This window comes from Brugia malayi, assembly GCF_000002995.4.
Source record: "Brugia malayi strain FR3 genome assembly, contig: Bm_v4_Chr3_scaffold_001, whole genome shotgun sequence".
NCBI classification, from domain to species: Eukaryota; Metazoa; Nematoda; class Chromadorea; order Rhabditida; family Onchocercidae; genus Brugia; species Brugia malayi.
This window is the reverse complement of record NW_025062477.1, coordinates 566,087-593,650: the sequence shown is the minus strand read 5'-3', so window position 1 is coordinate 593,650 and position 27,564 is coordinate 566,087. Positions and strand designations below refer to the sequence as shown.

The 27,564-nt window shown below is 30.1% G+C and overlaps 5 protein-coding genes across 6 annotated transcripts; 3 read left to right on the top strand and 2 right to left on the bottom strand.

The window, feature by feature from the left end:
• Positions 1-868: 868 nt before the first annotated feature.
• On the bottom strand, positions 869-6,304 carry Bm6530 (GRASP55/65 family protein; the record flags this gene model as incomplete). Its single annotated transcript, XM_043079591.1, has 12 exons — positions 869-891; positions 1,498-1,872; positions 2,007-2,118; positions 2,353-2,553; positions 2,810-2,917; positions 3,037-3,125; positions 3,504-3,753; positions 3,918-4,007; positions 4,434-4,647; positions 4,866-4,942; positions 5,399-5,479; positions 6,242-6,304. The coding sequence occupies 12 exons, from the start codon at positions 6,302-6,304 to the stop codon at positions 869-871; spliced, it is 1,683 nt and encodes a 560-aa protein (XP_042935525.1).
• Positions 6,305-7,347: 1,043 nt separating this feature from the next.
• Positions 7,348-11,332, top strand: Bm18101 (Uncharacterized protein; the record flags this gene model as incomplete). The annotated part of the gene is made up of 11 exons (XM_001902248.1): positions 7,348-7,587; positions 8,073-8,261; positions 8,385-8,490; positions 8,620-8,784; positions 8,956-9,164; positions 9,425-9,578; positions 9,747-9,892; positions 9,997-10,100; positions 10,368-10,444; positions 10,550-10,697; positions 11,155-11,332. The coding sequence occupies 11 exons, from the start codon at positions 7,348-7,350 to the stop codon at positions 11,330-11,332; spliced, it is 1,716 nt and encodes a 571-aa protein (XP_001902283.1).
• Positions 11,333-12,190: 858 nt separating this feature from the next.
• On the top strand, positions 12,191-13,040 carry Bm4221 (RH01479p, putative; the record flags this gene model as incomplete). The annotated part of the gene is made up of 4 exons (XM_001902247.2): positions 12,191-12,354; positions 12,517-12,575; positions 12,761-12,828; positions 12,903-13,040. 4 exons carry the CDS (start codon positions 12,191-12,193, stop codon positions 13,038-13,040), a joined length of 429 nt encoding a protein of 142 aa, XP_001902282.1.
• A 256-nt stretch (positions 13,041-13,296) lies between these two features.
• Positions 13,297-18,877, bottom strand: Bm5919 (the record flags this gene model as incomplete). 2 transcript variants are annotated; one of them, XM_043079590.1, is made up of 15 exons in its annotated part: positions 13,297-13,399; positions 13,973-14,214; positions 14,281-14,443; positions 14,715-14,839; positions 15,078-15,190; positions 15,404-15,527; positions 15,833-15,973; positions 16,208-16,293; positions 16,608-16,661; positions 16,906-16,931; positions 17,141-17,181; positions 17,446-17,563; positions 17,941-17,996; positions 18,173-18,256; positions 18,860-18,877. In XM_043079590.1, 15 exons carry the CDS (start codon positions 18,875-18,877, stop codon positions 13,297-13,299), a joined length of 1,494 nt encoding a protein of 497 aa, XP_042935524.1. The 2 variants fall into 2 exon arrangements, with proteins under 2 accessions (XP_042935524.1, XP_001902281.2); XM_001902246.2 differs by having other exon boundaries at positions 15,887-15,973.
• Positions 18,878-20,406: 1,529 nt separating this feature from the next.
• On the top strand, positions 20,407-25,805 carry Bm12785 (Conserved hypothetical protein, putative; the record flags this gene model as incomplete). The annotated part of the gene is made up of 14 exons (XM_043079589.1): positions 20,407-20,451; positions 20,737-20,884; positions 20,952-21,050; positions 21,634-21,779; positions 22,032-22,187; positions 22,281-22,362; positions 22,827-23,006; positions 23,195-23,399; positions 23,707-23,828; positions 23,968-24,044; positions 24,328-24,474; positions 24,811-25,026; positions 25,412-25,538; positions 25,795-25,805. 14 exons carry the CDS (start codon positions 20,407-20,409, stop codon positions 25,803-25,805), a joined length of 1,761 nt encoding a protein of 586 aa, XP_042935523.1.
• Between the last annotated feature and the right edge of the window lie 1,759 nt (positions 25,806-27,564).

Genomic DNA, 27,564 nt, shown 5'->3' with positions numbered 1-27,564 from the left:
GTTTAAGAATTCTAATTTGTAAGAGAAAGACCAGGCGCTCGCATTTCCAAGTAGTAACATTTTAAAGGATATGAAAGTAAGGAAAGAAAAAATGCAGCGTTTGATAGATGAAATGAATATAAGATTGGGGATTATTCATATATTTGTTTTAAAAATTTCCTCTAGCATTCCTTACGAAGCACTTGGAAAAATTTATTTCTATTTCAAATAAAAATAAAATCAATTATACTAGCTGAACAAAACCAATAAATTATTTCTAACAAACAAGATTAAAATCTAAAATAATAATATAATTGACTGTCTCCTAATTCCCTTTTATAAAGGAGCACTTTCATTTTAAAACATTTTCATAATGTAATCAGTGTGCAATAAGGAATAATACACACATATAGCATATTAGTGATAGCGAACATTTATAACTGTAATACAATTTGAATTTGGAAAAATATACTAGAAAAAGGTAGAGCATTAAGAGCTTTTAAGAATCTTATCAAGTTACCAACCAACCAACCAAAACAAATGAAAAACCATAGTGACGAAAGCACAAAAATATAATTTTCAGGTGGACAAAGAAACGATTACGAATTTTCTTCCCAAATGTGAAAAGTAATGCAACTATACAAATTAAGGCGACTGCGAAGACCGAGGTTCATTGGAAAACATGTGAGGATTTTTAAAAAGATGTCACATTTAATTGTACTTATATCAGTGAAAAGATGGATACTTGTCAATGTTTGTTTCAACATTAAAAAAAAAAAAACAGATTATAGTTCAGTATTTCTAATGCAACAGGAAATTTAGTATTCATACACGTAAATCCATTTCTTTCAAAATCAAGTTCGTATCATGCATTAGTCGGCCACAGTTATTACTGGGAATACGTTGTTGGCACTAAATAAAGGAAATTAAAATTAACATGAAATGACAGACTTTTATACACATTATATATACCTTTATTCTACCTATCTAAAGTTGTTCCTTTAGCAGAAAACCGATACTCTCTTTGCTGATGTTCCTGCACCAACAAATTAACAAGTCAACATACATTCAATTTTATTTACTTTTAATCTGCTTTTTGATAAATAAATTACATATTTCTTTTCCTTAAGTACTACAGCATTTGTCAATATGTGACATATCAGGAAATAGAAGCCAATGCCAATAATACAACTTTGAATTACGATATCAAAAATTATCAAAATCCCAAGTCGCGTTTTTATACTATTAAATCAATGATTACATACAATGAAGACCACGATTTTTTCCCTTATTACTCAACACGTCTTCATGACTGTTTTTCCGTTGAAAAAAAAATGTTTTTTGAAATAAGCCTAAAGTGGTAACCAACAAATCTTCTACCGGCTCATATGTTAATTATAACACTCATAATATTTGTTACTTCCCCATTTAATTACAAAAATAAGCCAAGTCAATTCAATAAGATACATCAGTTGGCTAATATCTACATTCCGAAACTATGGAAACTTCAAGTCATACCTTGTGGTGGTAAACCGAACTGATTATTTTCAGCCATCTGGAAGCCCGATTTAAATGTTGAGTTCTCTACGGAATAAGTACTCATATCTAACTGCTGCTGTTGTCCAAGCGGTGCCGCAAGTGATGTCGGTAAACCAAAAGATATTGTCGTTGGTGGAGGCGCTAGATGTGTAATACCCATAGCACTTAGTGGAGGCATTGGGAAATTCAAACCCGAATATTGTGAAGAACTTGTAAACGGAGATGCGGAAGATGTCGATATTTGTGGAGGCAATGGTGGATTTCCATATGATCCTTGCTGCTGCTGTTGACGCGGCAAATTTGAAAACATCTGAGGTACTATGCTCGCTACCATAGGTTGAGATGAAGACGAAGCTGCAAAAGAAAACATTTCATAGATTTCATAACCTGAAATTCATTAAACTGATTAGTTTGAACCCTTAAGTGCTGATGAAATCTTATACCTTATATTTTAATAAAACTAAAATTAAGAAAAACATGATACTTACGGTTATAAACAGGAGGTTGTGGTGGGTACTGTGGATCATGCATGTACTGTTGTTGCTGTCCTGAATAATAAGACTGCTGAGAAATGATAGCAGCCGATGTTCTATCATACTGCTGAAATAACACCTCAACTTTTTGAAAAAATTTTTAATAGAAAACTCTACAACATATTGAAGAGCTTTATAAAATGAAAACTTCAAGTTCAATCTTAATACTACATCTGACATATCTATCAAATCGACATTCAGCAACTTGCTTGCTAGTAAACATATAATTGTTATTTCTATACTTGGCTAGAGTCTAGAAAAACTTAGAAAATCAAGTAGAAGGGATGTAAAGACGGAAAACCTCTGCATCCACTGAATTTCCTATGAAATTTTGCTGTTGCTGCTGCACTTCTTGATTAGCATTTGTATAATTCGCGCTATTATTTTGAATAGAGTAGGCCTGTTCAGTTCCAGAAGATGCCGACAATTCAAGGGTTGGAAATGCAGTTGAAGAGGGTGATGTGATGCTCATTTTGGTATTACTAGTGGTTAATGGTTGTTCCTGCAACTAGTTCGATCAAAAATAAATAACGAAAAATCGTAATATTTTTTTTTTTGAAACGCAAATAAAAATTTAACTTGTCGATACCGGTTTTCCGCTGAGTAATTAGCACGTTATCCTTTTTGCGTATCAAAAATCTTTTATAGCCCATACTTTCATCCTCTTGCCGGATGAAAATGTAAGAGAGATATTCCAGAAAACATCAAAAATAAAAGCATTTATTCAAATCAAAATTTCCTAATGCTCTAAACCTAACTATGATAGACTGCACAGGTGCTGAAAATCCTGCAGAACACACATCACTTGGATAAGAGCCACTTATTCCAGCCATACTTGCTGTTGTTGCGCCAATAGATACTGCTGGCTAAAAATATGGAATTACCAGAGAAATTAAATGCAGCAGAGAATTTTCAAAAAACAGTATTAGCTACACACTAAAAAATATAAAACAGAAAGTACGATATAATTCGGAAAAAATCTAACTTGTCTCAGGATTGATGGCATAAATGAACTTGGATCGGGGAATTTTGTAATAGCTTGTATAGAATCAATTTGCGGAATACCTGTGTTACCTGAAAACAACACTAAACGTCTGGGTAAATAACCAACTCCTTTTATTAATTTAATGTTATTGATCGGGCAAAATGGCCAATCATCATATCAAGCGCATAATTATTACAAAGTTCCAAATATTTTAGATCGAAATATATTATATTGAATTTATTTGCCAAAACGTGGCAAAGTTTGCTTGATAAATGATAATACCTATTCAAATCATTATATGTTGTTTCTCACATTTAATAACAATGTTTAATACAAATTTGAGAAAAATCTGTAATATTTTTGCATATATTATAAATAAATTTTTGACATTAGGAAATAAGAATTTCTTTGTCTATAGAAACTTTTCCGTTCAAAAACCTCGAAACTGTTCAAGTACCATAATATACCTGGTTGAGGAATATTGATAGTATTGTTGGTGGTAGCAGAAGGTCCGGAATGACACGAATTATCGGCATTCATGAACGGTGCTACATCCGATGAATTTGTTCCATTTAACTGCTGTTCAAGCATAGCAGCAATTTCCTCGCCTTTCAGGGGACCTCGTCGATCACCTGGTATGCGGTGCAAATAGCCATAACCAATATCACATCCCAAACATCCTTCACCACCCCAAGCTGAGTTCGGCGTAAGCGAAACCTGAAAAGATCAGCTAAAGAATGTAGCCATTTTTATAGTCTCCTATGTGTTAAGACAGTCACTTTTTCGCAAATAAAAACGTCATACTATTAACCTTAATTTATTTAACCATATAAGATCCAGCTTGCAGTTATATCCCCTCCAAACGAAAAAATAAAACACACCTCTCGTACAGAATCAGTTTCTGTATTATAAACGTATAATTTGATAGGTTTGCCCTCGTTAGCTTGTAAGTGGGCAATAAGATCATCAGCCTAAATAAAATACCAGATTTAACAATCTCACATAATATATTCGAAAAACAGCCACTTAAAAGATGAAAACGCTCAGCCATTCACCGTTTAATCTTTGTCTAAATAAAGCATTACATGATTAATTTATGTATTAACTGCCATTTCTTTCTTTTTTTTTTTTTTTTTTCAAATAGATCAAAAAATTCTAAACAGCATATATCAGTGATCGGGGAGAAATTCAAATCTCACCTATGTCATCTCTTCTTTCCTATTATTATTTCCCTTTCCTTTTTTTTATTTCATTTCTCCAAAATAAAGTTTAGAATCGATAAATAAAGACCCAAATCAAGAACTCCTGCAGGTACTTATTTTCATCAAATCACAGTCATCTACAACTAAGACTTCTTTTATTTCTACGAATCAATTTTAAATATGGCTTTAACAAACCTGGTTTAGAACAGATTCTGCTCCAAGTATATAATCCAAATTAGATTGTAAACCAGCAATTTCTGCTGGTGAATTGGGCTGAACTTGCACAACATGCCAAACATTTTCACGCGCCCCTTCAAATGAGCAGAATCGGATTGAAATACCAAGCAATCCCTGACCACCCCACATTTGTGATGGTATAATTTGTGTCTGCCGAACTGTTTGAGTTTTGCTAGAAATATAAAGAAATATACAGTATTTACAAGAAACAAATTTACAAAATGAAAGAGGTTTAACCAAGAGAGAAGTAGCAATGTTACACAAGCGTTGGCATCTTTGTAAAAACAATTGATATGACAACAGACATCTAATCATGTATACGTTACAGAATCAAATGGAAAACTTGGATCAAATGTCCTTAGATATTTAGAGGAAGCATAAACAGCTTACCTGTTATAAACAGTAAGTTCTAACGATCGTTCCACATGCTGCTTTAAGATATCTTTTAAAGTATCGTTATCTGAATTCTGTAATAAAAGCCAAATTATTCAAATTATACAAATTATTAATCGAAGCCAAATTATTTTTTTCATCTAGCTCTGTGACCTCAGAAAAAAAAAAAAAAAAAAACAACTGTAGGAGCTTAAATATTAAATTGAAAAATTCTACGACATAAGCATCCTCAATAACTATAATACGCATTTATTTAGTTTCTTCCATTACCGAACATTCAGTTAGTAAAAATCCTAATATCATCAATCCACTTTTGACATATACATAGGTAAATAAATCTAAAAAAAAAAAATAAAAAAAAATAAAATCTTCTTTGAATGTACTTATTTTTTCAGGAAACTTATATAGAGCTATGCAATGGAATAATTTGACAATTACAATCTTGCAGTATTAGCTCTTAGTCGTTTTTCATGAAATGTTACGTTACAGTACAGTAGCAACAGGAAAATGGAAGTGAAATCATTAATTACCAGCCGTGTATTCCCAATGCAAACGATAAAATCGAAAAATGGCTCCAGTCCAGCAGCTTGTCCAGGTGAATTTTCTTGTACCTAAATATTTTTAATATACAATTTATATTACAAACTACGTTTTCGGTAATTATTGACTTGTTCACTAAAAAGCCACTGAAAACAAGAAAAAGAAGAGGAATCATAAGAAGTTGATAAGGCGGAATAAGGCAATAATTTAACAAGTAATCTTTACTACCACCAGAAAACTGTAGTTAGAAAGCGCAAACTTGCCCAGCATATTGCCATGACATTATCATTAGAAAACTATAAAGGTATCAATTCGTAGTATCATCACCTTAGACATAACGGAGCATGTATTTCTAGCATAAAAATGAGATCTGGTCTCATATTAATTTTTATTCCATTATGTATATGTGTCTGACTAGCTAGTAATCGTAACTGTGGTGCTTATACTATTTTTAGAGAAATACGATTGTTTCCTTGCCGTTTACAAAAACATTATGAATTATGATTACTGCGATCAAAGCAGTTTCCTCATGATAAGGACAGAATCTTCTTCTTCAAGAACAATAAAAGTTACTTTCCCAGCAAGCATAAATCTTAATGACATATGGATTCATTTCTTTCTCTCTTGTTTTCTTTCATGTTCACTATAATATCCATGATTCAAGAAACGGACACTTTTTAAGTGCAGCATTTTGAGCTCAGCTAGACTTATAGATTTTGCTAAGATGACACGGTAATCAATGAGACAGTAACCGACTGTGGTACACTGTACCAACCCATAATTTATACTATCTGATAAACAAATGATTTTTGAAAAGCGAAATTTAAACTAACTCTCAATACGTGATAACCTTCGGTACCACCACCAGGAATATTTGTACTACCAGAATTTCCCATTGAAATTGCTGTAACAGTCAATTAATTATTCTCTTTACAAGGATTATCATTTGCATATATACACAAGACAGCATAAACATAGTTTTCCTTCTTTTCAAATTCCACAAAGAAGTAATTGAACTAGAAATTCCTCCCCGGCACTACAGCCATTCTCGTTAACAGGATTTGCGTTAACAGAATTCTGAGAGACTTCTTGACTATTTTTAAACTATATAGAAAATAGAAGAATAATTGATTTGGGGTTTTACCATTGATCTTATATTTCAGTTCATGTGCTAACTTGGAACGAGACCTTAACACAGACCTTCAGGTCTGACCCATACCCCAGAACATAACATTCCTAACTATCTGAAGAACACTTTACACACCATATTCCAATTTGTCCTGATATTGTGCTGTTAAGACCAGCGGTTTCGGCAATCTGCCAAAAGTATCAGGCTTTCTGGGGTTAGGTGTTGTTTGGTAGTGTTTTCCGGAATTCCGGAAACAGAATTTTTGGTATTTTGGGTTAGATAGCCAATATATGTATCTTTTTCTCTTCTTTCTTCATCAAAAAAATATGGTAGCTTCAACTGGAACCATTCCATTTCTATCTCAGACGCGGTACAAACTTTTTGTTTTCGTCATCATCCGGAAAATGCCTTGAATCCACGTGACTACAAGTTTTGTCTTGGCATGCACTGTCTTGGTATCCTTAGTGATGTTAAAACTGAGATAGAAATATTACTAGTAAAAAGAAAAAATTGAAGCTTTATGAGGATGCACACTGTAGATTCTTGCAACGACATCATGACAAAACTTTTACTTTAGGATGATGACTTTTAGTATGTACTATGGTGCACGACTGTCATTTCCCAAGTTTATATCACCGATATTATGAAAGTTTTTAAGGCTTTGCATTCTGGCATGATGACGTTTTGGAAATATTATTTTAATTTGTCATTTATCAAATTTGGCGCTAATATGATGCAGTGTTACATATCAAGATTCGTATAGGTTGCGAAAAGAGCACATTTAACTTTAAAATTAATTACGACTTTAGGATGGAATTACTTCAAACTTATCCAGCCAGTAGTGATGGTGCTTCATCAGACACGGATGATGATGGCGAATTGGCACATTGTAAACTAATAACTTTAAAAAATTGCCGATCTGTTGCTCTTGCTAGTGAACTTGCACCAGTTGTTGGTACAAAAATGGATGTTGGTGGTACACGCTGTATCGATCCACAAACCAAAGAGCTTAGTTATAATCCGAAATATGAAGAACTTTTCCAACCTATGGTATGTTATCGATTTCAGATTTATTAAAAGTCAAAATTAATTTTTTGTTGAAAATTCGGTTCAGTAAATGAATAAAAGTAATTCAAGTTTTGAAGTGAAATAAATTTAGTATTACCATCTGTATTAGTAAAGTAACGAACTTTCTCAGCATTTAACTTTTTTTTTTTTTGAATTGAGAGAGAAAAAGAGAAGAAAAAGAACTGGTTTATTGTCGAAAATTCATATCGAGATTTTTGAATTTTTTTGCTGAATAAATAGTTTATTAAAAAAATAACAGTAGGATATTAATGTATATGTATTGACTCATAGCATTTATAATCAATAATGAAATGATTATCGATTATTCTTCATTAATCTCAAAAACCTTGGTGGAAGCAACTTTTAAATCCAACTTTAAAGGACCGTAACATACTACAGGCTACCTGATTACGGGTCAAATTATTCATGCTTCTTGCTTTTCTGCTTTCTTTAGTTTGTGTTTTTAGGCTGGACCTTCAAATCCTTTCAAATCAGCCAATCAGACTGCGCCAAAAAATATGTTAACTGGTTTTGTGGAATCAGCTCATGTGAACAATTTTCAATTTGAACAGCAGATCAGATCTTTCGACACATTAGGATTTGCTCGTGATCCATCTGCTAGTCAATCTGATCAGTTTGTCGGAGATGCAAAAAAGGTATTGCAAAACAACCAAAAATTGATGATAAAAATAAAGAGTGTTGTACAGAATTTTGGTGATTTTTTTGTTCGTTTCTCACTTTCTTTTCCATTCATTAAATTTATTAGTTCTCTATTTTAGGCTCAGGAACTACAAGGTGCAGGTCTTTTTGAAGGACAAAAAACAGGTGGAGAAAAACGTAGGAGGAAACGAAATATGGACCCCAGTGATGTTGAAGGATATACTGGTATTACGCTATAAAATTTTTGTGAATTGTCTATCATTTGAAATCGTTTTGTTTTTAATCAAATAAAATGATTTATTTTTGTTTTAAGTGTTTAAAATTTTTCTTTGTACATCGAAAAAAAAATTCTAGGACCATGGGCAAGATTTGAGGACGAAGTGGAAGTATCAAGGCCTGATTCGGAATTAGCGAAGGAGTTGGAAGAAATCGTGAGGAAACGTCAAAAAAATAGTCGTGCTGGTCGTAAAGCAGCACAGCAGCAAGAATTTATTGCGGATGAATCTTCTACATTACATTGTATGATTTTCTTTCAGTGTGAAAATTGCGTTTGGAAAGTTGTTCTACATTTAAAAAAAACATCTTCATAGGTTTGGTCTCGTTTTGCAAAAATAGTAACTTATCTTTGTTATTCTGCATTGTCCCTATAATTTGATTAGTCATTTATATTTGCGAAGTCATTTATTTCAGTGAAAGAAGCAGAAGATTATCTGGGACGTTCATTTATACATGCTCCACAGTATATTGGTGTAAATTTGCGTGAGGATCATGTACCAGAACGTTGCTTTATACCCAAAAAACACATCCACACTTATCGTGGGCATAACAAAGGCATCAATTGTCTACGATGGTTCCCGAAGAGTGCGCATTTGTTCCTCAGTGCTGCTATGGATAGCAAGGTTTGATAAAAAATAACATTAATGTTTACTTTCCTTTTAGCTTTTTAGTTGTTTTTTTAGTCTTTCCATTTTTTTTTTTCTTTGGACATGTGTACTAACTATATGTATTTCAATCATATTGCATTTCACTAGTTTCTGATCTTGATATCTTAAATTTACATTGTCCACTACAGAAGCTATGATTTTTTTTTTTTTTTAATATGACGAAAACGTTAAAAGAAACATTAGAATGAGAAAAGATTTGGAAGTTCTTACTGCAGATCAAATTATGGGAAGTCTATGGAAAGCGGAGTGTAGTAAGGACATATGCAGGACACAAAATGTCAGTTAAAGATGTCACCTTTAACAGTGATGGCACCGAATTCCTTTCAGCATCTTTCGATAGATATATAAAATTATGGGATACTGAAACAGGTTGTTTTCTTCATTACTGTTCAGATTTATTTGCAAAGATTTATTCAGTTTAGAAATTTTGGTGGTATCTAAGTTTTTTTCTTAATGTTGATGTTTTAGATTTTGGTGTTACTTTCTGTAGTAGACTTTTGAATTTTCAATTGTACAATTGATGTTTCGATGCTGCAGGCCAAGTTAAACAACGATTCCACACTGGTCATATACCATTTTGTGTAAAATTCAATCCAGATGAAGATAAGCAAAATATGTTTTTATCAGGCATGCAAAATAAAAAAATCCTGCAGTGGGATACTCGGACAGGTGAAATTGTTCAGGTAAATTGGTTTTCCATACTGATTTCCTTCCTGTAGTTTAGTTAGATATAAATCATGCATTTTTTGAATTATAAATTTAAATATCAAATCTCGTTGTATTTTAGGAATATGATCGTCACTTAGGCGTTGTCAATTCTATTACATTTTTTGATAAAAATCGAAGATTTTGCTCAACTTCTGATGATAAATCAATTCGAATATGGGAATGGTTAGTGTGCTGTTTAAAACCATAATCAGACTAATTGTTTGTACCGATGCTTTTCAGAGCTTCTGATAAGTAGAAGTCCCTCACATTTCATTCAAAATGTATATAATGTTCTATCACCTTTCCGTGAATCAAAAGGAAAAAAACTTATCGCTGTACAAATTAAATTGGAATTTCTTTCCATTCGTTCTTTCACTAATGTACTAAATTGATAAGTCATAATTCACAGTATCACACATTGGTACAATTAAACTTTACTTATCTCTTTAGGGAAATCCCTGTCGATACAAAACTTATTCAGAACGCTGGTTTACACTCGATACCAACGATGACGAAGTCCCCAACAGGTTAACAAATTTTCCGAAAATTTAGATTTTTCATACTTAACAATGATGCTGCTTCTTAAAGGAAAATATCTATTGATTTAAAATAATCGTTTAAACTCATTTCAGAAAAGTGGATAGTTGGTCAATCAATGGATAATCGTATCGTATTATTCCAACTAATTGACGATAAATTACGGTTTGCCAAGAAGAAAGCATTCAAGGGACATAATGTTGCTGGTTACGCTTGTTCAGTGGATTTCGCACCAGATATGAGGTTTTTAAAATTCAGTACTTAATTGTTTTTGCCATATATCGAGTTTGGAATAATATAATCAAAATATAGTCCGGAATGAAGTACTTGTTTTGAAAATGCAAAGTTTTTTATTGAAATTTAGAAAATTTTTTGTGATTTTTCAATGTCCTTACTGAATCACAAATGACGTTCTTATTTGTTTACTTTTACTTAATTTCGTTTCTGATTTCAACTTGTCTTTGAATTCTGAAATCTTGATTACAAATTTTGAATTCTTGAAGCTAACATTGAGCTTATTAGCCTTTTGTCCTTTTCAAAAAATAAGTTCTCCAACTTTTATTATATAGAGTTTGATAGTAACCTTGGGAAGCTGCATACTTTTTTTTTATGCACAAACTTCACAACTTTGAAAGTTTAGACGTTTTCATTAGAGTAAGTCAATGAAAAAACTCAATGACATGACAAGTATCGTTTTCAGCTTCCTAACATCGGGTGACGCGGATGGCAAGGTATTCATTTGGGATTGGCGAAATCATAAAATAGTAGCGCGATGGAAAGCACACGATGACTGTGTTATTGCAACATTGTGGCATCCGCACGAAACTTCCAGAATGATAACCGGAAGCTGGGATAGTGTGATCAAAATGTGGTCCTAAATAGACTGTTGTGTTGTGTGATCCAAAAGTTTTTGAGACTGCACGCAATTTTGGAATTTCATGGTATTGCTTATAGGGAATTTTAATTTCATTAATTAATTTCCAGTGGAACTAGAAAACTCTAACTCTAAAGTGTGATTCAGAAGCATCTATTTTTATACATTTAACATTCATTTTTTCAATTATCCATTTCTCATACTAATCGTTTGTTGTACTTTCGTCACTTTGATTTACTACAGTTGTTGATGGGATTTGAAATATTTTAACTTAAATGTTCATTATATTAAAAAGACAAATTTATTGTATCATTATGATTTTATTCTTTCCCCATAACATACATTTTGTTCTTCATGTCATGTTTCTTCAATTATTCTCTTTTCTGTTTATGTTTATGTGAATGAAATTTTAGAAGATGAATTCTTTAGTTCGAACAAAGTAGTATTAATTAGTCCTATGTATATGTACATATACGTCAGAAACAGTTCAGTACCTCAAGTTTCATTTTAAATATGAAATGAAATCAATTGTTGATTCGAACAAATATGGCCAAGAGAAATCAAATTTCATCATCTGATCACAAAGATTTGATTTCATTATGGTCTTTACTACAGTTTCTGAATGGAAGTTCTTCAGTAACTGCCCTGCTAAGTTTGTTGACATTGCTGCAATCCTCACTGCATATTTTTTGCAGCTCTGTTGACTGCTTACTTTTTCAGATGCATTATTGAGATTACTCTATGTGAGGTGCGAAACAGATTAAAGACCGTGGAATTCAATATTTGTAATACTTTTATGCATAATCGAGGCAATCTGACACTTAGTACTGTTCGTTGAGCAATGTGTGATAACAATTTTCAGATGCGCTGCATTCGTATATTAAATCCTTCAAGTGCTGGATCCATTTATAACACACGTCACGGTTATCGAATCAGGTTTTTGCGTGATTTCAACAAGCAAGAGGAACCCAAACTTAGGACAATTCCAACAAAATGGAAGGGTCGCGTGCAGTGGTGGAAAGAACCGTATGTGATTTGAAAGTTTTAGCATTTTTGTCACTGTCACTTTATTATCACTCGAATTTATTGTCACTATCTAATTGTGCCACGAGTAATTAATATGTGTGTGCGTTTGTATTGCTTTGTTATTTAATGCTCACGTTCATTTACTATAAGTAATCTTTTCAGTATTTATATAGCGCCACACGTGAATGTCCTACAGAAGGGAGTCGATTTTACCTTCCAAGGTTACTGGCTTTTCGTAAAAGATTCATTTATCAGCGATGCATCTAGATGTATTAGCATGAAGCTTGTGCGTACTTGTGCAAACGGATGTTTTGTTTTCTTTCTTTTTCGAAATTGGAAGTTCTGGAGTTTTAAATCTGAATTTAGAAAGGAATGAGTAAGCATAAGATTCGTAATCATATTTTAGACGGTCGACCAGTCTATGTAACATCTCTGGAAGAATTGAAAAGGAAAAAGGAACAAGTCGAGTTAGGAGTAAGTGCGCCATCTTTTGTTTACCATGAATCTAATTTTTTGGCTTCCTTAATGTAACTTCCAGAATCTTCCAGAAACGAATTGTCAAACTTCTTGGTGAAGTGCATGAGGCCGAAGAAATGTACAAGCAACAATTGGAAGCCGAAAAACAGGAAAATGAAAGAAGGCTTGCAATGGCACCACTGCCAAAAGGTACACTAGAAATATCGTAACAGTCGAATGTGTCATGAACTTTTGTGCGGAACGTGTCAATTACGTGGAATGCGCTTGCTTCGCAATGGTGTTTATTTAAAAGCATATATTCAACACATGAATTTAATCACTTCTATTCATGGGTTGGAAAAAAATTTTATTCCAAATTTTTGACTGATTAGATTTTGATTAGGTCTGTACATAAATGCATGCATATACAACTGAACAATACTTTCTCTTCCATGTTTTTATGAATTCATATATCAGTATTGGTGTTTATGTTTCATCGAAATGACACATTTGTCGATATCTCTCAGCAAATGGATTTATTTTTCTTGCACAAGTAATGTGACTGCTGACGGCAAATTCGAGTATTGCTCTGAAAGAAGGAAAATTATACTTTTTTTTGCATTAAATTCAAAATTATCGCTGTATTTTACTTCATTACACTAAAGAAGGAAATATTATATATTATTTCTTCTTTTAAAATAGAAGAGTGCAGAAAAACATTCCATTCATAAGTGTTAATTTGACGACACGCCAGGAATGGAGGTTATTATTCACACATTACAAACTGATAGTGACTTGAGACGACTAGTTAGTGGAAATGAAAAGAAAAATCTTGACATTATTTCTTAGGCCTAGATGACACTTAATTAAATAGATAGGAGGATGAAATATATATTTGGACAACAGTTTCACTATTGTAGCTTTCATTTAAAAGGATTTTAAAAAAAAAAGTAAAAGAGTTTTATAAAATGTAAATGGTTGAGTTGTAGAAGTGTTTTGTGTTTTGCCCTTCCATTTATAAGATTGCCGATTTATTAGTATAGGATATTTATGATATGATTTGAATAAAATTGGAACAGAAAAAACTATATGGTAATGGCAAATTTGTAATGAATCGGAAAGAGCCGATTGTTCAGTGAGCATTAATCCTGAAGATGCAAACCTGAAAATATACAAATACTGTTCCTTTGTTTGCACCGATTGAGCTCGTTTTTGACGTATATAAGTAACCATGTCTGATACCACTAATTCATTGCCAGCTACTAGTTGCATTAAGCAAAGTTCAATTGCAACCAAAGTACCACTACGACCAATACCAGCACTACAATGTACCACGGTGCACGTTGGTGAAATGCGCGATTTTTTCAACAAATAAAACGGTGTGTTATAATCATTTACTGGTACCTGAAATTGTTAGCTTATACAAGGTACTCGTAATACCTCTAATAAAAATTTCTGGAATTTCTCAACCTGCTTATCAGCCCATGATATCCATTGATAATGCATCACGGTAAGATTTACATTTCCTCGACTAAGCAATAACTGTGTTATAATAATATTGCCATCTTTTGATCTGTTACGTTCCCGTAATTCAATCCGTATTCCGGCATGCATAATTATGGGAGTTTGAAATCTAAATTATGAAGAAATTATTTTCGCTGAAAAGTTTGGTAACATGTTTGAATGTTCAGAAGTCGAAGTCGGTTTTATTATGCAAAATAAATTCATTCAAAAAAAAACTGCGAGAGTGATTAATAAAAGTTGATGTTGGTTATCCGAATTAGTTTGATTTAGTTATTTTCTAGAACTTCATTAAAGTTGAGCATCTGATTTTTGTAAAATTGACCATTCGATTTCTAATTTAAAGTAAGCTTAAACCGCAGAATAATGATTTAGTAACTAACGTTGGCAAATATTCAGCACACTTCACCTTGTGCTCTTCAATATATTTACAAAGCATAAATATAAGTCCGGATCGTTCTTGCCAAACCATTTCCCAGAAATCGTTTACTGTATTCGGTAGCGGACCCTGTTGTATTAAAAGAATATTCAGTTTGAATTACTCTCAATAATTTCCGATTGCAATTTAATTTAATAAATAGTAAAAAATTAGAAGTTGGTATGATTAAAGTAAAAATGAGTATGGGAACTGAATAATAACATGCTCATTAAAACTTCAAAAATTAAAACAGAGAGAAATCTAAAGCATCGATCAATTAAAGTTTTCTCTCCATTTGAATTTGTTAGAGGAACAAAATGACAATTACTTGCGTAAGAATAAAGTCATTTTGAAGGACTTTATGGCGAACATAATTAGCATGTATATAATCTCCAGCCCCTCGATATAAAATAACTCTGGAACTATCCAAGCAATATACATCTAAAAAATCATTAATTCATTTTAATAAGCAAAAATATAATGTTACATTTTAAAAGTTCCAAATTTACAACTTCAAATAAAACAAGAGTAATAGTTGCAACCCATGAAGGTAACGTTACATACAATATTACAGAAAAACTTTCGTATACATAGCAATAAGTTTAAACAAAGGTCAAAGGTTAAAGTGATGATGAAAAGAAAGCAAGAAATCACCACTGTAACGATTTTTGTGATGATTTACGGGAAGCATTCCAATAAATGCTTTAGCTTTGGATGGTTTTATCGATTGGATACGTTCGTACTGTGCAATAAGTGTTTCCATGGAGGTTCGATTACACTGCAAACTAATTATTAACTAATTAATTTTACTAATTAATTATCACTCAATCAATCACATTTGTTTCATCTATTACTTATTTTATTTACATAAATCAATTTTTTGATTTCTTAGTAACTGAACAAACAAATAATGGAATATTTCATCTATTCAATATAAACAAAGTAAATGTCATCATTTTTCTATCAAAAAAAAAAGCATAATAGCACATTCATTAATTTATAAAAAAAAAAAAAAAAAAAAAAAGGTTAATTTATTATTTCTAATTTAATTTAGAAATTATAGAATGAAGGAATTTTCGTCACATAGTTGACAAATTCTTTCACACGTTTTTGCATGTGTGTTTCATAGAATCGTACTTCTCCTTCCGTATTACTTATTTGAGATGCTTGAGAATCTTCTTGAGTTAGATGCACATTGACCGATGGTCTCTCACCTTTGGTTATCTACAGGTAAATGAATTAGTATCAAAGTTTCTAAAAGTTTCATGAATTATTTCTAAAAATGATATGACGCTATAATATTTTATATCGCTGATTTTAAAATTATAAAAATTTAGCATAAGAAAATGAGAAACAAATATTTCAAATGGAAATATAAAAAGTTTATTTATAACTGTAATAGAAATATGTAAAATCATATTTTGTAATTTTATAATTTGACTAAAAAATTAAAAATACTTGGCGTGATGTGCTTGTTTGTGTTCGATTTATAATATATGATGTTGGCATACTAATGTCCTCCCCACTTTTGCTAACTGTTTTGTCTAAAAATTCATGAAATTATTATTTTTTTTAAATGAAAAAAGGAAGCAAACACAAATTTTTCATTAGTAACTTGAAATATATAGGTAATGCTTTTTAAGGAATATGCTAAATAGCTGAATAATTTTAGATGAAACAATTCTTAATCAAATCTTTTTAATTTCTTTACTGTGATTATCTGATTTACTAATCAATAATGAATGCTATTGATTGAAGACATTGGTAAAAATTCTTGAATAATTCCTAAAATAACTTCATTCTATGATCGATTTGATTGCTTGATTATCTAAAAAAAAAATGAAAGTTATAAATGTACTTTGAATTAAATGATTTTTTGACTCCGTTTGATGTCTTCGTGCTTTTATCGTTTCTATAATAATCTTTAATATATTTTTAACAAATATGAAAGTCAAATTAATCAAAAGTCATTACATCAAACTTCTTAACAATTAAAATTGAAGCTTCCTCATAATATTTATTCCTCACATCTTATTTTACTTTATTTTTCAAATTAGTTTCAATTTAATTTATTCGTTCAAAAAATATTTTTTGTATTTAAAAAAATCTTGCAATATTAGTTATATATATATGAATGATATTAGTTTGCATCTTACTGATTTTCCTCTTTGAACCACTACTGCTGCAAAAATTAATAAATTTAAATATGTCTTTTCTCTGAATAATCAATTTTATAAGTGTAATTACCGATCAGACATTTTAAAGGTTAATAAATTTAATTAAATTACTACTTTAAAAAAAACACCTTATATTATCAATATTAGTTTAAAAATAATTTTGAAAAAGAATTTTTCTTAATAAATAACTAAAAATTTATCAAAATTAGCTAACCTTGTTGATGGACTATCTACTGTTTCCGTTTCATCACGTCCCTAAATAAACAAACATATCGTTTATTATTAATTAACAAACAAAAAGAAATTAAGGTAAAGCCATATAATAAGTTTGTAAAATTATTTAAATAACAATTAGTGTAATGTTTTTGTTCTTCACGCTTAAAAAAATGCTTTCATGTGAAAAATTAGTGTAGAAAATTATTTTTTATTTAAATTATTTTTTTTTTTTATTTAAACTAACAAAATTTTCAAGCTAATACTACTTTCATCGAAAATATTTTCAAGTGTAAATTAAATTACAGTAACAGTGGAAAAACTTGTTGCTTCAGAAACAGATCGTTCAAAGGCCAATGTGGATTGTCGTTGATCTGGATAAGAATTTGCTGTTCGATGCTTTACTTTAATGAAATGTTGTCCTCTGTAATTTTAATTACGTGAAATAAAACTGCTAACATTTTAATAATAATAATAATAATAAATAAATAATTTTGCTTTAACTAATAAATATTTGCTTTAAAATAATGACAAAAAAGTTATCAGAAAGTACGTGAAATATTTTTGTTTTCAAAATGTAAGAAGAAATGAGCGAATTTTAGTTTAAGAAAAAAAAAAGCAAAATGTGACGCAAAATGCGTGTAATATAATTTTACGTAAAGAAATTAACTCATTTTAAATAACGCATATGAAATATTCGATATAATAATATGGATAGCACAGGTAGAAAAATAGGAAGAAAGATATGATTAGAAAAAGTTTTAAAACTTAACAATGATTTATTTTTGAATGATAAAATACCTGGAATGATTGCTGCGACCAGGTAAACGCACTAAATGTGATCGTTCATCATTCTGCTGAAAATCAGAAATGTTTACTTATCTTTATGAATTCCATAGAGATTTTTAATATCTAAATTATTTAACAAAGTAACGCTGCTACACATCAATTGTCGGAAAAGATGCAAGTAAAGTTGATACAAGAATTTCATAAATCTTACAGATGAATTAAGTTAACTTTATTTATTACTAACTTTATTTATCTTTTTTTGATAATTTTTACGCTTCACTTTTTCAGCATTTTGATAAACGTCATAGTTTTTTCCCGACGTTTCCTCCTGAAATTTATTCCATTGTTACACAGTAAAACTAACGTAAAGTACGTGCGTTGAAATTATCGTTGCTATGTAAAAATTTTATAAAAAAAAATAATGAAACATTTCCAGAATATAAATTCTAATTTAATTATGTTTACTTTTAATTTTTCTACTAATCAATTTTTATATTTTATATCTTTTATTTTGTAGACTTATTAATTTATTTGCATTTTGCACTTTCTATTTCAGTTTATGCATGCATGCAAAACCATTCATTTAATTCAGTTAATTAATTAGTGCACTTCTACCTGCTTTATTAATCACACAGGTGAATTTACACCAAAAAGAAAAAGACGTTTTTAGAATTTTAACAAATGTCAACAAAAAATCTTTCTCTTTTCATGAAGATTTCGTTATTTTCAAACAATGTTCATTAACTTTATGTTCAAAACAAATTCTATTAACTTCTTTTATTGATGACTTTAACAAATAAGCTTAAATTGATTCGAATTTTGTTAATTACAGATTGATTAATGCTTAATGAAAAATGTTCCCGCAATTATTAGTGAAATGAATTTCAAATTTTTTTTTTCCAATTTTTGGATTTCAAATTGATAAACTCACTGAACTTCTCCGACTCATCAATCCTTTCAACAACCAATCGTTCAGCGGCAATGATAAGAGTGAAAATGAAGTAAGTGTCAACTTTTACTTTCTTATCAAAGTAATCATACATAAATGCAAATTTATAGAAATGAAAAAATATTTTGTAAAATTCATTTGAAATTAAATTGTAAATTGCTAAATTATTTTTTTTTTCAATTCACTCTTTTTCTCATCTTTTTTCATTCTTTCATATGCTAAATAAAAGATCAAAATTGTTAATTTATCTAACAAATGAAGTTCAATTTTACTTTACTAACACTTACAAACCATTTAATATTATTTATTGTTATTTATATTAATCAAAGGATAAATAAGATATTATATCTTTAAATCTTTGAAAAAAAAAAAAAGAAAAAGAAAAAAGGAAAATTATATTTCTGTTATGTATCACTTACGTGGGAATAAGTGGCAAACATTTTGGTTCTTTTGTATGTCTGTGCATTTTCACCAATAATTTCTCCGTCACTTATTTTGTTGACTAAACTATATTCGTCCATTATTTCTCTACTATACATCTATGTATATGATAGGTATAGGTATAGATAAGTATAGGTAAGATATAGATATAAGTATAATAATATATTTAGACAGTGAGATTGTCTACAATCTACAATCGTTCTTATCCATTTGAGCAAGTTTATCGATGTGTTAAGAGGTGTTAGTTATACTTTTGCTCTTTATGATGCCTAAATGAATAAATGTAATGACGTTATAGTATTTATTATATCTTTTAATAATTTATTCGAATATATTTGTTAGTAATTTATTTTTTAATCAAATTAAATCTAATTCTTTCCAAATATATTAAATGTTTTTGGAAAAAAGAGGAAAAAAAAATTGTTAGAAAAAGCTGAAGTAATGATAGTTAAATTTGATAGATTTGATTTTTCTTTTCTTGAATAATCTCATGTCGAAATAAATTGATTAATAAGTAGTACTGTTGAAATTTTATCAGAATAGGCTAATAATACCTTTCAGTTTGGCCTAATATCTTAAGCTTATTAGACCATTATTCTGTAATTGTTTTAAGACTCATTTTCAGGCTGTATAAATGATATGCATGTAGTCCGGAAATAAAAATGGAATTGATGTATAGATTAATGTAATCAGTTTTATCTATGGAATATGACCCAAATTTTTATTCTATTTTATTATACTTAAAAAGTATTGAAACACTTTTTCTTTATTTTTTCTTTGTTGATGGTCTTGAGTTAGGAGAAAGATGATGATGAGAATGTTGAAATTATTTAGTATTAATTTAATTAAGTTAATTTAATTACTTTGACTTAACACTCTTATCAATCACTACTTTTACCTGTTATGCCTAACATACCTTCTCTGTCATTATTTTATTAATATTTTAAACAATCTTTTTCTTTATGCCAATTTTTCGTACTATAGTCGATTGAAATAGTGAAAGTGGCATTTGAATTCTTTGACATTTCAGCGGCAAACTAAACTTGGAATAAAACGATGGCTAATATTCGAATGAATACAGTAGGATAATGGGAAGACAAGGTGTGATACAGGTTATCAAGCAAGAAATTATGGTAAGATAAGGGATGTTGACAAAGGGAAGAATGAGAAGAGATATAAGACCAATAAAATGATAAATTCATTGCTTAGTTTTGTGAAACGAAAAAGTAAAATTATTGTTTCATAGCTTGAATTTGTAAAAATTGTACACAAAAATGAATTTTTTAACATTCATTTAATATTAATTGAACTAACTGTATTTTCACATTAATTAACCTGATTGTGGACTTTTTCATGAATGAGTTTATAAATGTATCATTTCGGAATTAAACAATGAATTAAAAAATGTTTCTTTTTAGGAAGAAATTAGTGGTTCTCATTGTTTCCAAGGGAATTCCGACAAAACTTTTCCAAAAAAAGAAGAAATGGATGCTGTATCATCTGCTGTTATTAGCACAACTGCAGTCAATTCTATCTCATCATCAACTCAACTATTATCATTTAAAGGTTTGTTTGTTAACTTTCTACAAGATAGTTATGAATCCAATATACTTAGAAAGAAATTACACTTTAGATTGTAGCTTACATCATAAGCAACCATTCGATGAATCGCTGCAGCTGCATGATGCAGCAAGAAAAGCTTTATTAGCCAGTTTTCGACAAACAAGCTCTAGTAATCTATTATTTCTTCCATAATTTTAATATTCACTCTTAACATCTTCAATAGCTTACGCGCTTTACGTGGTCGTACATAATCTGTGAAGATATTGTATGCATGAATGAGAGAGGCGCAATTTGCAATTGATAGTTAAACTTATGATAAAGATGACCTTATCTGATACGTAATATCTGATGATATCATTTAATATCTCATATATATAAGCTAATCCAAGACAGCAATTATTAGCATCCAATTGCATCGTTGTGCATCGCTTATTGTCTGCCAAAAAAGCTAATTTTGAAATTCAAAATTATTACAAACACCGCAACTCGCATTTGAATTTAAATTGACTATTTGAATGTTATAAAGTTTTTCTTCATTACTTATTTAGTAATACTTATTTTCATTGCTAACTCTTTGGAATGTTTCAAAATCACATGAAAATTATATTCTGTGCGTTAACATTAGTGATATATATATATATAAGATAACATAATTTTATAATAAATGACCAAACACTTATTAACTTAAATTTGATTTCTAAATAAGAAATTCAAATGATATGAGTTTTGATTTGAATGGAATTACTATTGAGGACAACCGGAGGAAAGTGTATTACGTCGCATGGATCCTGCTGATGATCTGCAGTTGATGTGTACCAAAAAATGTATCCCATGCCATCGTTGCGGTTCCTCAATGAAATTTTTCATGCGTCGCGTAAAGTACCTAAATACTGTAAAGGTAATAATGAATAATGCTTTTTCACGTGTGAAGAAAAACTGGAAAATGGCTTATCCAAAATTTGCTTAAATTCAAAAATTTTAGATAAGCAAGTAAAGGTCAGTAAATCAATTAAAAGTTTATATTTAGCTATAACATAAATACATATTTATATTCATATTTTTTTTCCTGTAAATCCGTTGACATAAAAATTATGAAATGGAAATTTTTATCGTATAGCGTTGCATAGATGTTCTGAGAATTTATTTCTAGGAATATCCAGCATATCGCTGTATGAAAAAGAAATGTCAAACATTCCGATCACCTCGTACGTTAGCACGTGAATGCAATATGCTATTACGTCAAGGTTTTGGCGATGGAAGATTCATGAGTGTGGCACCAACAACAAATGCCACCAGACAACTCAAAGTAATCCTAATTTCCTGAAATGGTAACATGTCCCATCCGGTTCGTTTCTCTTTCTTAACAAAATCTTATTACATCTTTTACAACCTATTACAGGAGGCATTTCCTGATCATTTCAATAAACAAGAAATGGATGGTTTACAAGGATTTCCTACCACTCTTAGGGATGATTTTGACGGTATGCTAATGTTTAGCTTACACTAATAAAGTTAATTGTCACTATCACAAATTATAGTTGGAATAATTGAAATTTTAATATACAGTAGAGATTTTGTTACTTAATAAAGTATTAGGTGATGACACAATGTCAAATAGAAGCGGTTGATAATATTGGCGTCAAAAACATCTGATAAATTTGTTAGCGAATCAAACTTTCTTTACTCGATCAACAAACTGCTATTTTCCTTAAATTGAACGAAATTTTCAACATTTTACATCGTTAAGTCTTATTGTCCACTACTGTGTCAAAGATAAAATCGCATGATTTTGTAATAGAATGAATAATGAAGTTGTAAAGGATTAATAATATTTAAGAAACAATGGATGATGATTTACGGTAACACTCGGGAAAATTATTAAGATAAAAAAAGAATAAACAAATGCTATTTGTTGTAGTCTTTTCAAATAATTCGACATTGTTAGCCAATTCTACTGCGAATAGTATTATCCGCGAGAAGGAAGCATGGTATGCTCTGAGAAATGCCAAACAATCGTTGGATATTTTGGCACAAACCGATGGAGGGCTTTCACTACGATTGCATCGTATTATTAGCGAAATTCACGCATTAGCCACGCAATTTAAAGAAATTCCGAAAAAAGAAAGTAAGCTAAGAGGTTTTTTCTTCAATTTGATCAATTTGTAAAATAAAAATTATCTAAATGCAGTCTAAACGAAAAAAAAAGACCAATTATTTTGTGCTTAATGAATTTCAGTTTTGTATGAAGTAAATTAAATTTACAAAGCTAACAGTAATGAATGTTTCAATTTCAAACTGTAATATTTCATATAGAATCCATCAATACAGCATTGGAGTGCAATAGTGGAATGGTAGGAACAGATGGAATGCATGAAATGGATGATGAAGGTTATGATTCAATGAGAAGATCAACAGCTAACGATCTGATGACATTAACAGTTGGTGGTGATTCACGATCATCATTTGATACCGAATTGAAATCTGAAACAAGCAGTGTTGATTCATGTATTATGATGAAGTAAATAATTTTTCTTTCTGATAAGGAATTAACATCCAATAACTAATTCTCAGAGAACAGCTGAACCGATGTTTTCCTGTCAAAAGTATTAATTTCACTTTCATTTTGTTCGTGTAAATAATACTTTCTAGATCTCTAATAGGCAGCAACTTTTATTTCATTTTATCTAATTAACTAAACTTTATCATTCAGATCGCTTAGTTTTAAATGAGTGTTAACCATTTATCAACGCCATTTTGGTTTCCCCAATTATGACAAAATTTCCAGAATCTTAATTTAAATAATGCGTTCAACTTTGCATTTATAGAATGCCTTCGTCAACATCAGCATTATCACCCAGTGTAATACCAGTACAGCCTTTACGCTGGATTAACATTTCACGTCACTCACCGTCATTTAGCGTGAAAATGGTGGACAGCAGTGGAAGCGGTAAAAAACATTGTTTTTCTTATGTCGATTCTTAAACTTTTTTTTTTCTTTTTTATCAATGCATTTAACTTATTTTATGAAAATTTTCATTTTTCAATTCTAATTTTTTAAAAAAGTAATTCATAAGTTTTATATTTAGCATCAAGACAAGCAGTTGATGAAAGGAAACATATAGTAACTGGGGAACAAGGCACTACCGTTTATGAATCATTTTTGGTATGATTTTTTTTAATTCCAAAATTTTACAAGAATTCCAGCAATAATTGCAGCAAGAAAAAATCAATAAACTAAACTGAATTAGTCTTTTCAATATTTTTTAAAAAAAAAATCACTTTTTTTAATTTTTCAATGTGGTATTAAGCGCATGGATTTCTCACTTTCGGACAGCAAATCCATATTTGAAAAATATCTAACGTAACTATAACATTGCTTATTTTCCGAAATTTATCAAATCGAATAATCAGAGATAATTTGAATGTTTCTAATAAACTCTATTTAGAGCTGTCCCAGTGCTAATGCCAATAGTTCACTCGAATCTACCACAGTTTCCAGAGTCAATACAACAGCATCTTCACCCTTATTACCAAATATTATGTATGATCAACCATCCACAAGTTACAACTATAGCACAGTAACTGCAAATTCGGTGTGCTATAAAATTCCATATCAATTTAAAATAATACAAATAATTACTTCAATGCAATGAAATGATTCTTTTAGCCAAAAAAAAAAAAAAAGAAATTTAAACCAATTGACAAAAAAAGGTTATAAATGTTATATAAATATCAAATTATAAGTATAAATATCAAACAATTATTACTAATTAACCTTTAAATATTCTATAATTAAAATATAGAAAAGAAATGATTTTATGAATAATACGTTAGATAATGAAGGAATTACCAGCGATTCTTATTAGTGTGATATGTAATTTGCAAAATTAAATTTTTGATAAGCTTTACTAAGTAATCTAGTTTATTAGATTGTGGAATCAAATTGTCAAGTAAGTACCAACGATAATAATGAAAGAACTCCAAAAAGTGAACCAATACCAATTTATATACGACCAAGTGAACTATGCTTCGATGATGTAACTGATGGTGGTGAAATATTGAATGAATTCTTCGTGCCATCATCAACAGCCAATTTCCAACCATCAAAATCAACAACGACAAATGATACTACTCTAACTACTCCGGTATTAACAAAGTTGTTTATTTTCAATTGATGGTAATTCTAGGGATGGAAAAAAAAAAATAAGGAAAAAATTAAATTGCTAATGGAGTTAAACAATAACATTATTTAAAAATTTAATGAGTTTTCATTAATGCTTTTAATCGATTGTTGTTAAAAAAATAATTTTAAAAAATATATCAAAGCGACGATAAATTTTTTTTTTTTCTAAAGATTGAGAAGGAAGAATATATCAATAAGTTTTAGATGAAGTTGGAACGAATATAATTAAAAATAATAGTAAAAAACAATTTGGAATAGAAACGAAATGAGAATAAGAATAGCAGGATTGATTGTAAAATATTATTAGTTTCAATTTCATATTTTAGATTTTTTCCTTATTTGTTTAGGTAATGTCAACAGGACAGAATACTACGATACCAATAGTAACATTTGCACAGCTTTGGAATTTTAATGAACAGTACGATCACAAAGAAACAAATCCTCTATCATCACAAGCAACATCTGCTACAATATGTAAGTATTTCCTTTGTTAATAATTTTAAATGTTCAGAAATTAAAGCCAAGAAGAATAACAAACTGCTTTAGAAGAACAAAAGGGTTATTTGGATGAAGAGCATAGCAGTAAATTCATATAGTTATATCACCTAATGAAGAGCATAGCAGTAAATTCATATAGTTATATCACCTGTTTATATGAATGTTAAACTATTAAAAAATATTTTGGAGATTAGAAAACAGAAAAAGTTTACTTTTTAAATTTCATTTTCAGGTCCATTGTAATGATGATGTAAGCTGTAAAAGCAAATCTATTGATGAACCACTAGTTTTTCCCTACGTTTAGATTTGTGATTTCCTCCATTGAGAAGTGAATTCTGTTTTCCTGTGCTAATATTTGTCGCACATCAATTCTGTTAAAAAGTTAAGTTCAACTAGTTAAATTTCTAATTTTTCTCTTTTCTTTTTTCTATCAATCATTTATTTAATTACTTCGGTTATCTTTCAGTTGCATTTAATAGCTGTGATCGTTTGCACACAAATATTATTTTTTGTAGTCTGATCATATCTTTGAAATTTGTAAATTTATGAAAAAAAGATAAGATACCTCATCATCCTTCATTTCCGGTCTTCATATACTACTATCACATTCCGGTTACTGCTCATTTTGTTCACTCGCATTTTATTTATAAAATACGGGTCATGGCGACAAAGTTGTCGTTTTGCTTGACGAATAGCTTGTTTGTTTTTTTTTTTCCTTCCAACTTCGAAATTCCTTATCTATTATTTAGTCCTATAGAATAAATACACTTTGCGGAACATCAGTACTATTTCAGTGGTACTTGGAATCAGTGGAACTAATATATGTCATTTTCTTATGATAATATGCTTTTTCTTCGCCTTCAAATGATTGATTATTCTTCAACCTTTTTTTTTTACATATAACGAATAGAAATGCACTGATAAGTTTAATTTGTTACATTGATTTCATGGATATTATGAAGAATTGAATGCTTACCTGAATTGTCCTCCGCTATATCTCAACCTTTTCCCTATCTTGTATTTGAAATGAAGTTTTATTGATCTCATTTTTTAGTTTCTATTTAAAGTTCTATTTAAAGATCTGTCAAATAAATCAGTAACATTCTCACAACTGTTTAACAAATATAGTGCTACTACTGCCAGTGTGACTCATGGAAGGATTGCTTTCAAAAGAAATAAATAAAAAAAGGGGCGAAATGTCATGAGACAGTGAAATATTATTTGGAAGAAAATAAAAGAAGAATAACGGAAAGAAAGAGATTTAGACTAGGAATTATAAATGCTAACTAGAGCTAACCCACTTTTATTGTTTGAAATCAGAATTACCCAAAGCAAGAGCTCAGAATTACCCAGAAGTAAGAACTCAGAATTACCCAAAAGCAAGAACTCAGAATTACCCAACCAAGTATTCCTGCCACCTTTATTTGTCATTATATCTGAGGGATAGGGTTAGCTTACACGACACTTCTTGGGAATAACTTTCAAGATTGTTTTACCCGAAGTCCAAAAATGCATTCTACTTTGAATTCACTTTACATCAACACTTAACTAAACGCCACATAAGAAAGATGAATAAAATTTTGTGAAAAAATAAACTCGAGAAAAAGTAAACGAGGAGAATTGCAATGTTACTTCTAGATACTACACGTGACTACTACATAAAACACAAAATGATATTCTAATCCAATCTATAATTTAACAATGAAAATTCATCGAACCTAAAGAGTACAATAAAGCTTTGCTATGAAAACAAAGAAAGTGTGACCAACATTTCGAAATGTAAACGGTAGGAATCAAAAAATATCTCCTTCTTTTTTTTGAACATCTCTAAACATAGCGGAAGTAATTATGGTATAGAGGAGAAGGGAGGGAGAGAGGGAAAAGAGAGAGGAGGTAGGGAATGTTTGTGTGAAACGCTGACAAAAGTAAGTAAGTAAGTGAGTGGATGGGTGAGTAAATGCGCCGATGCTGAAGTATTTGTGCTAAAATATTGGGTACTGAC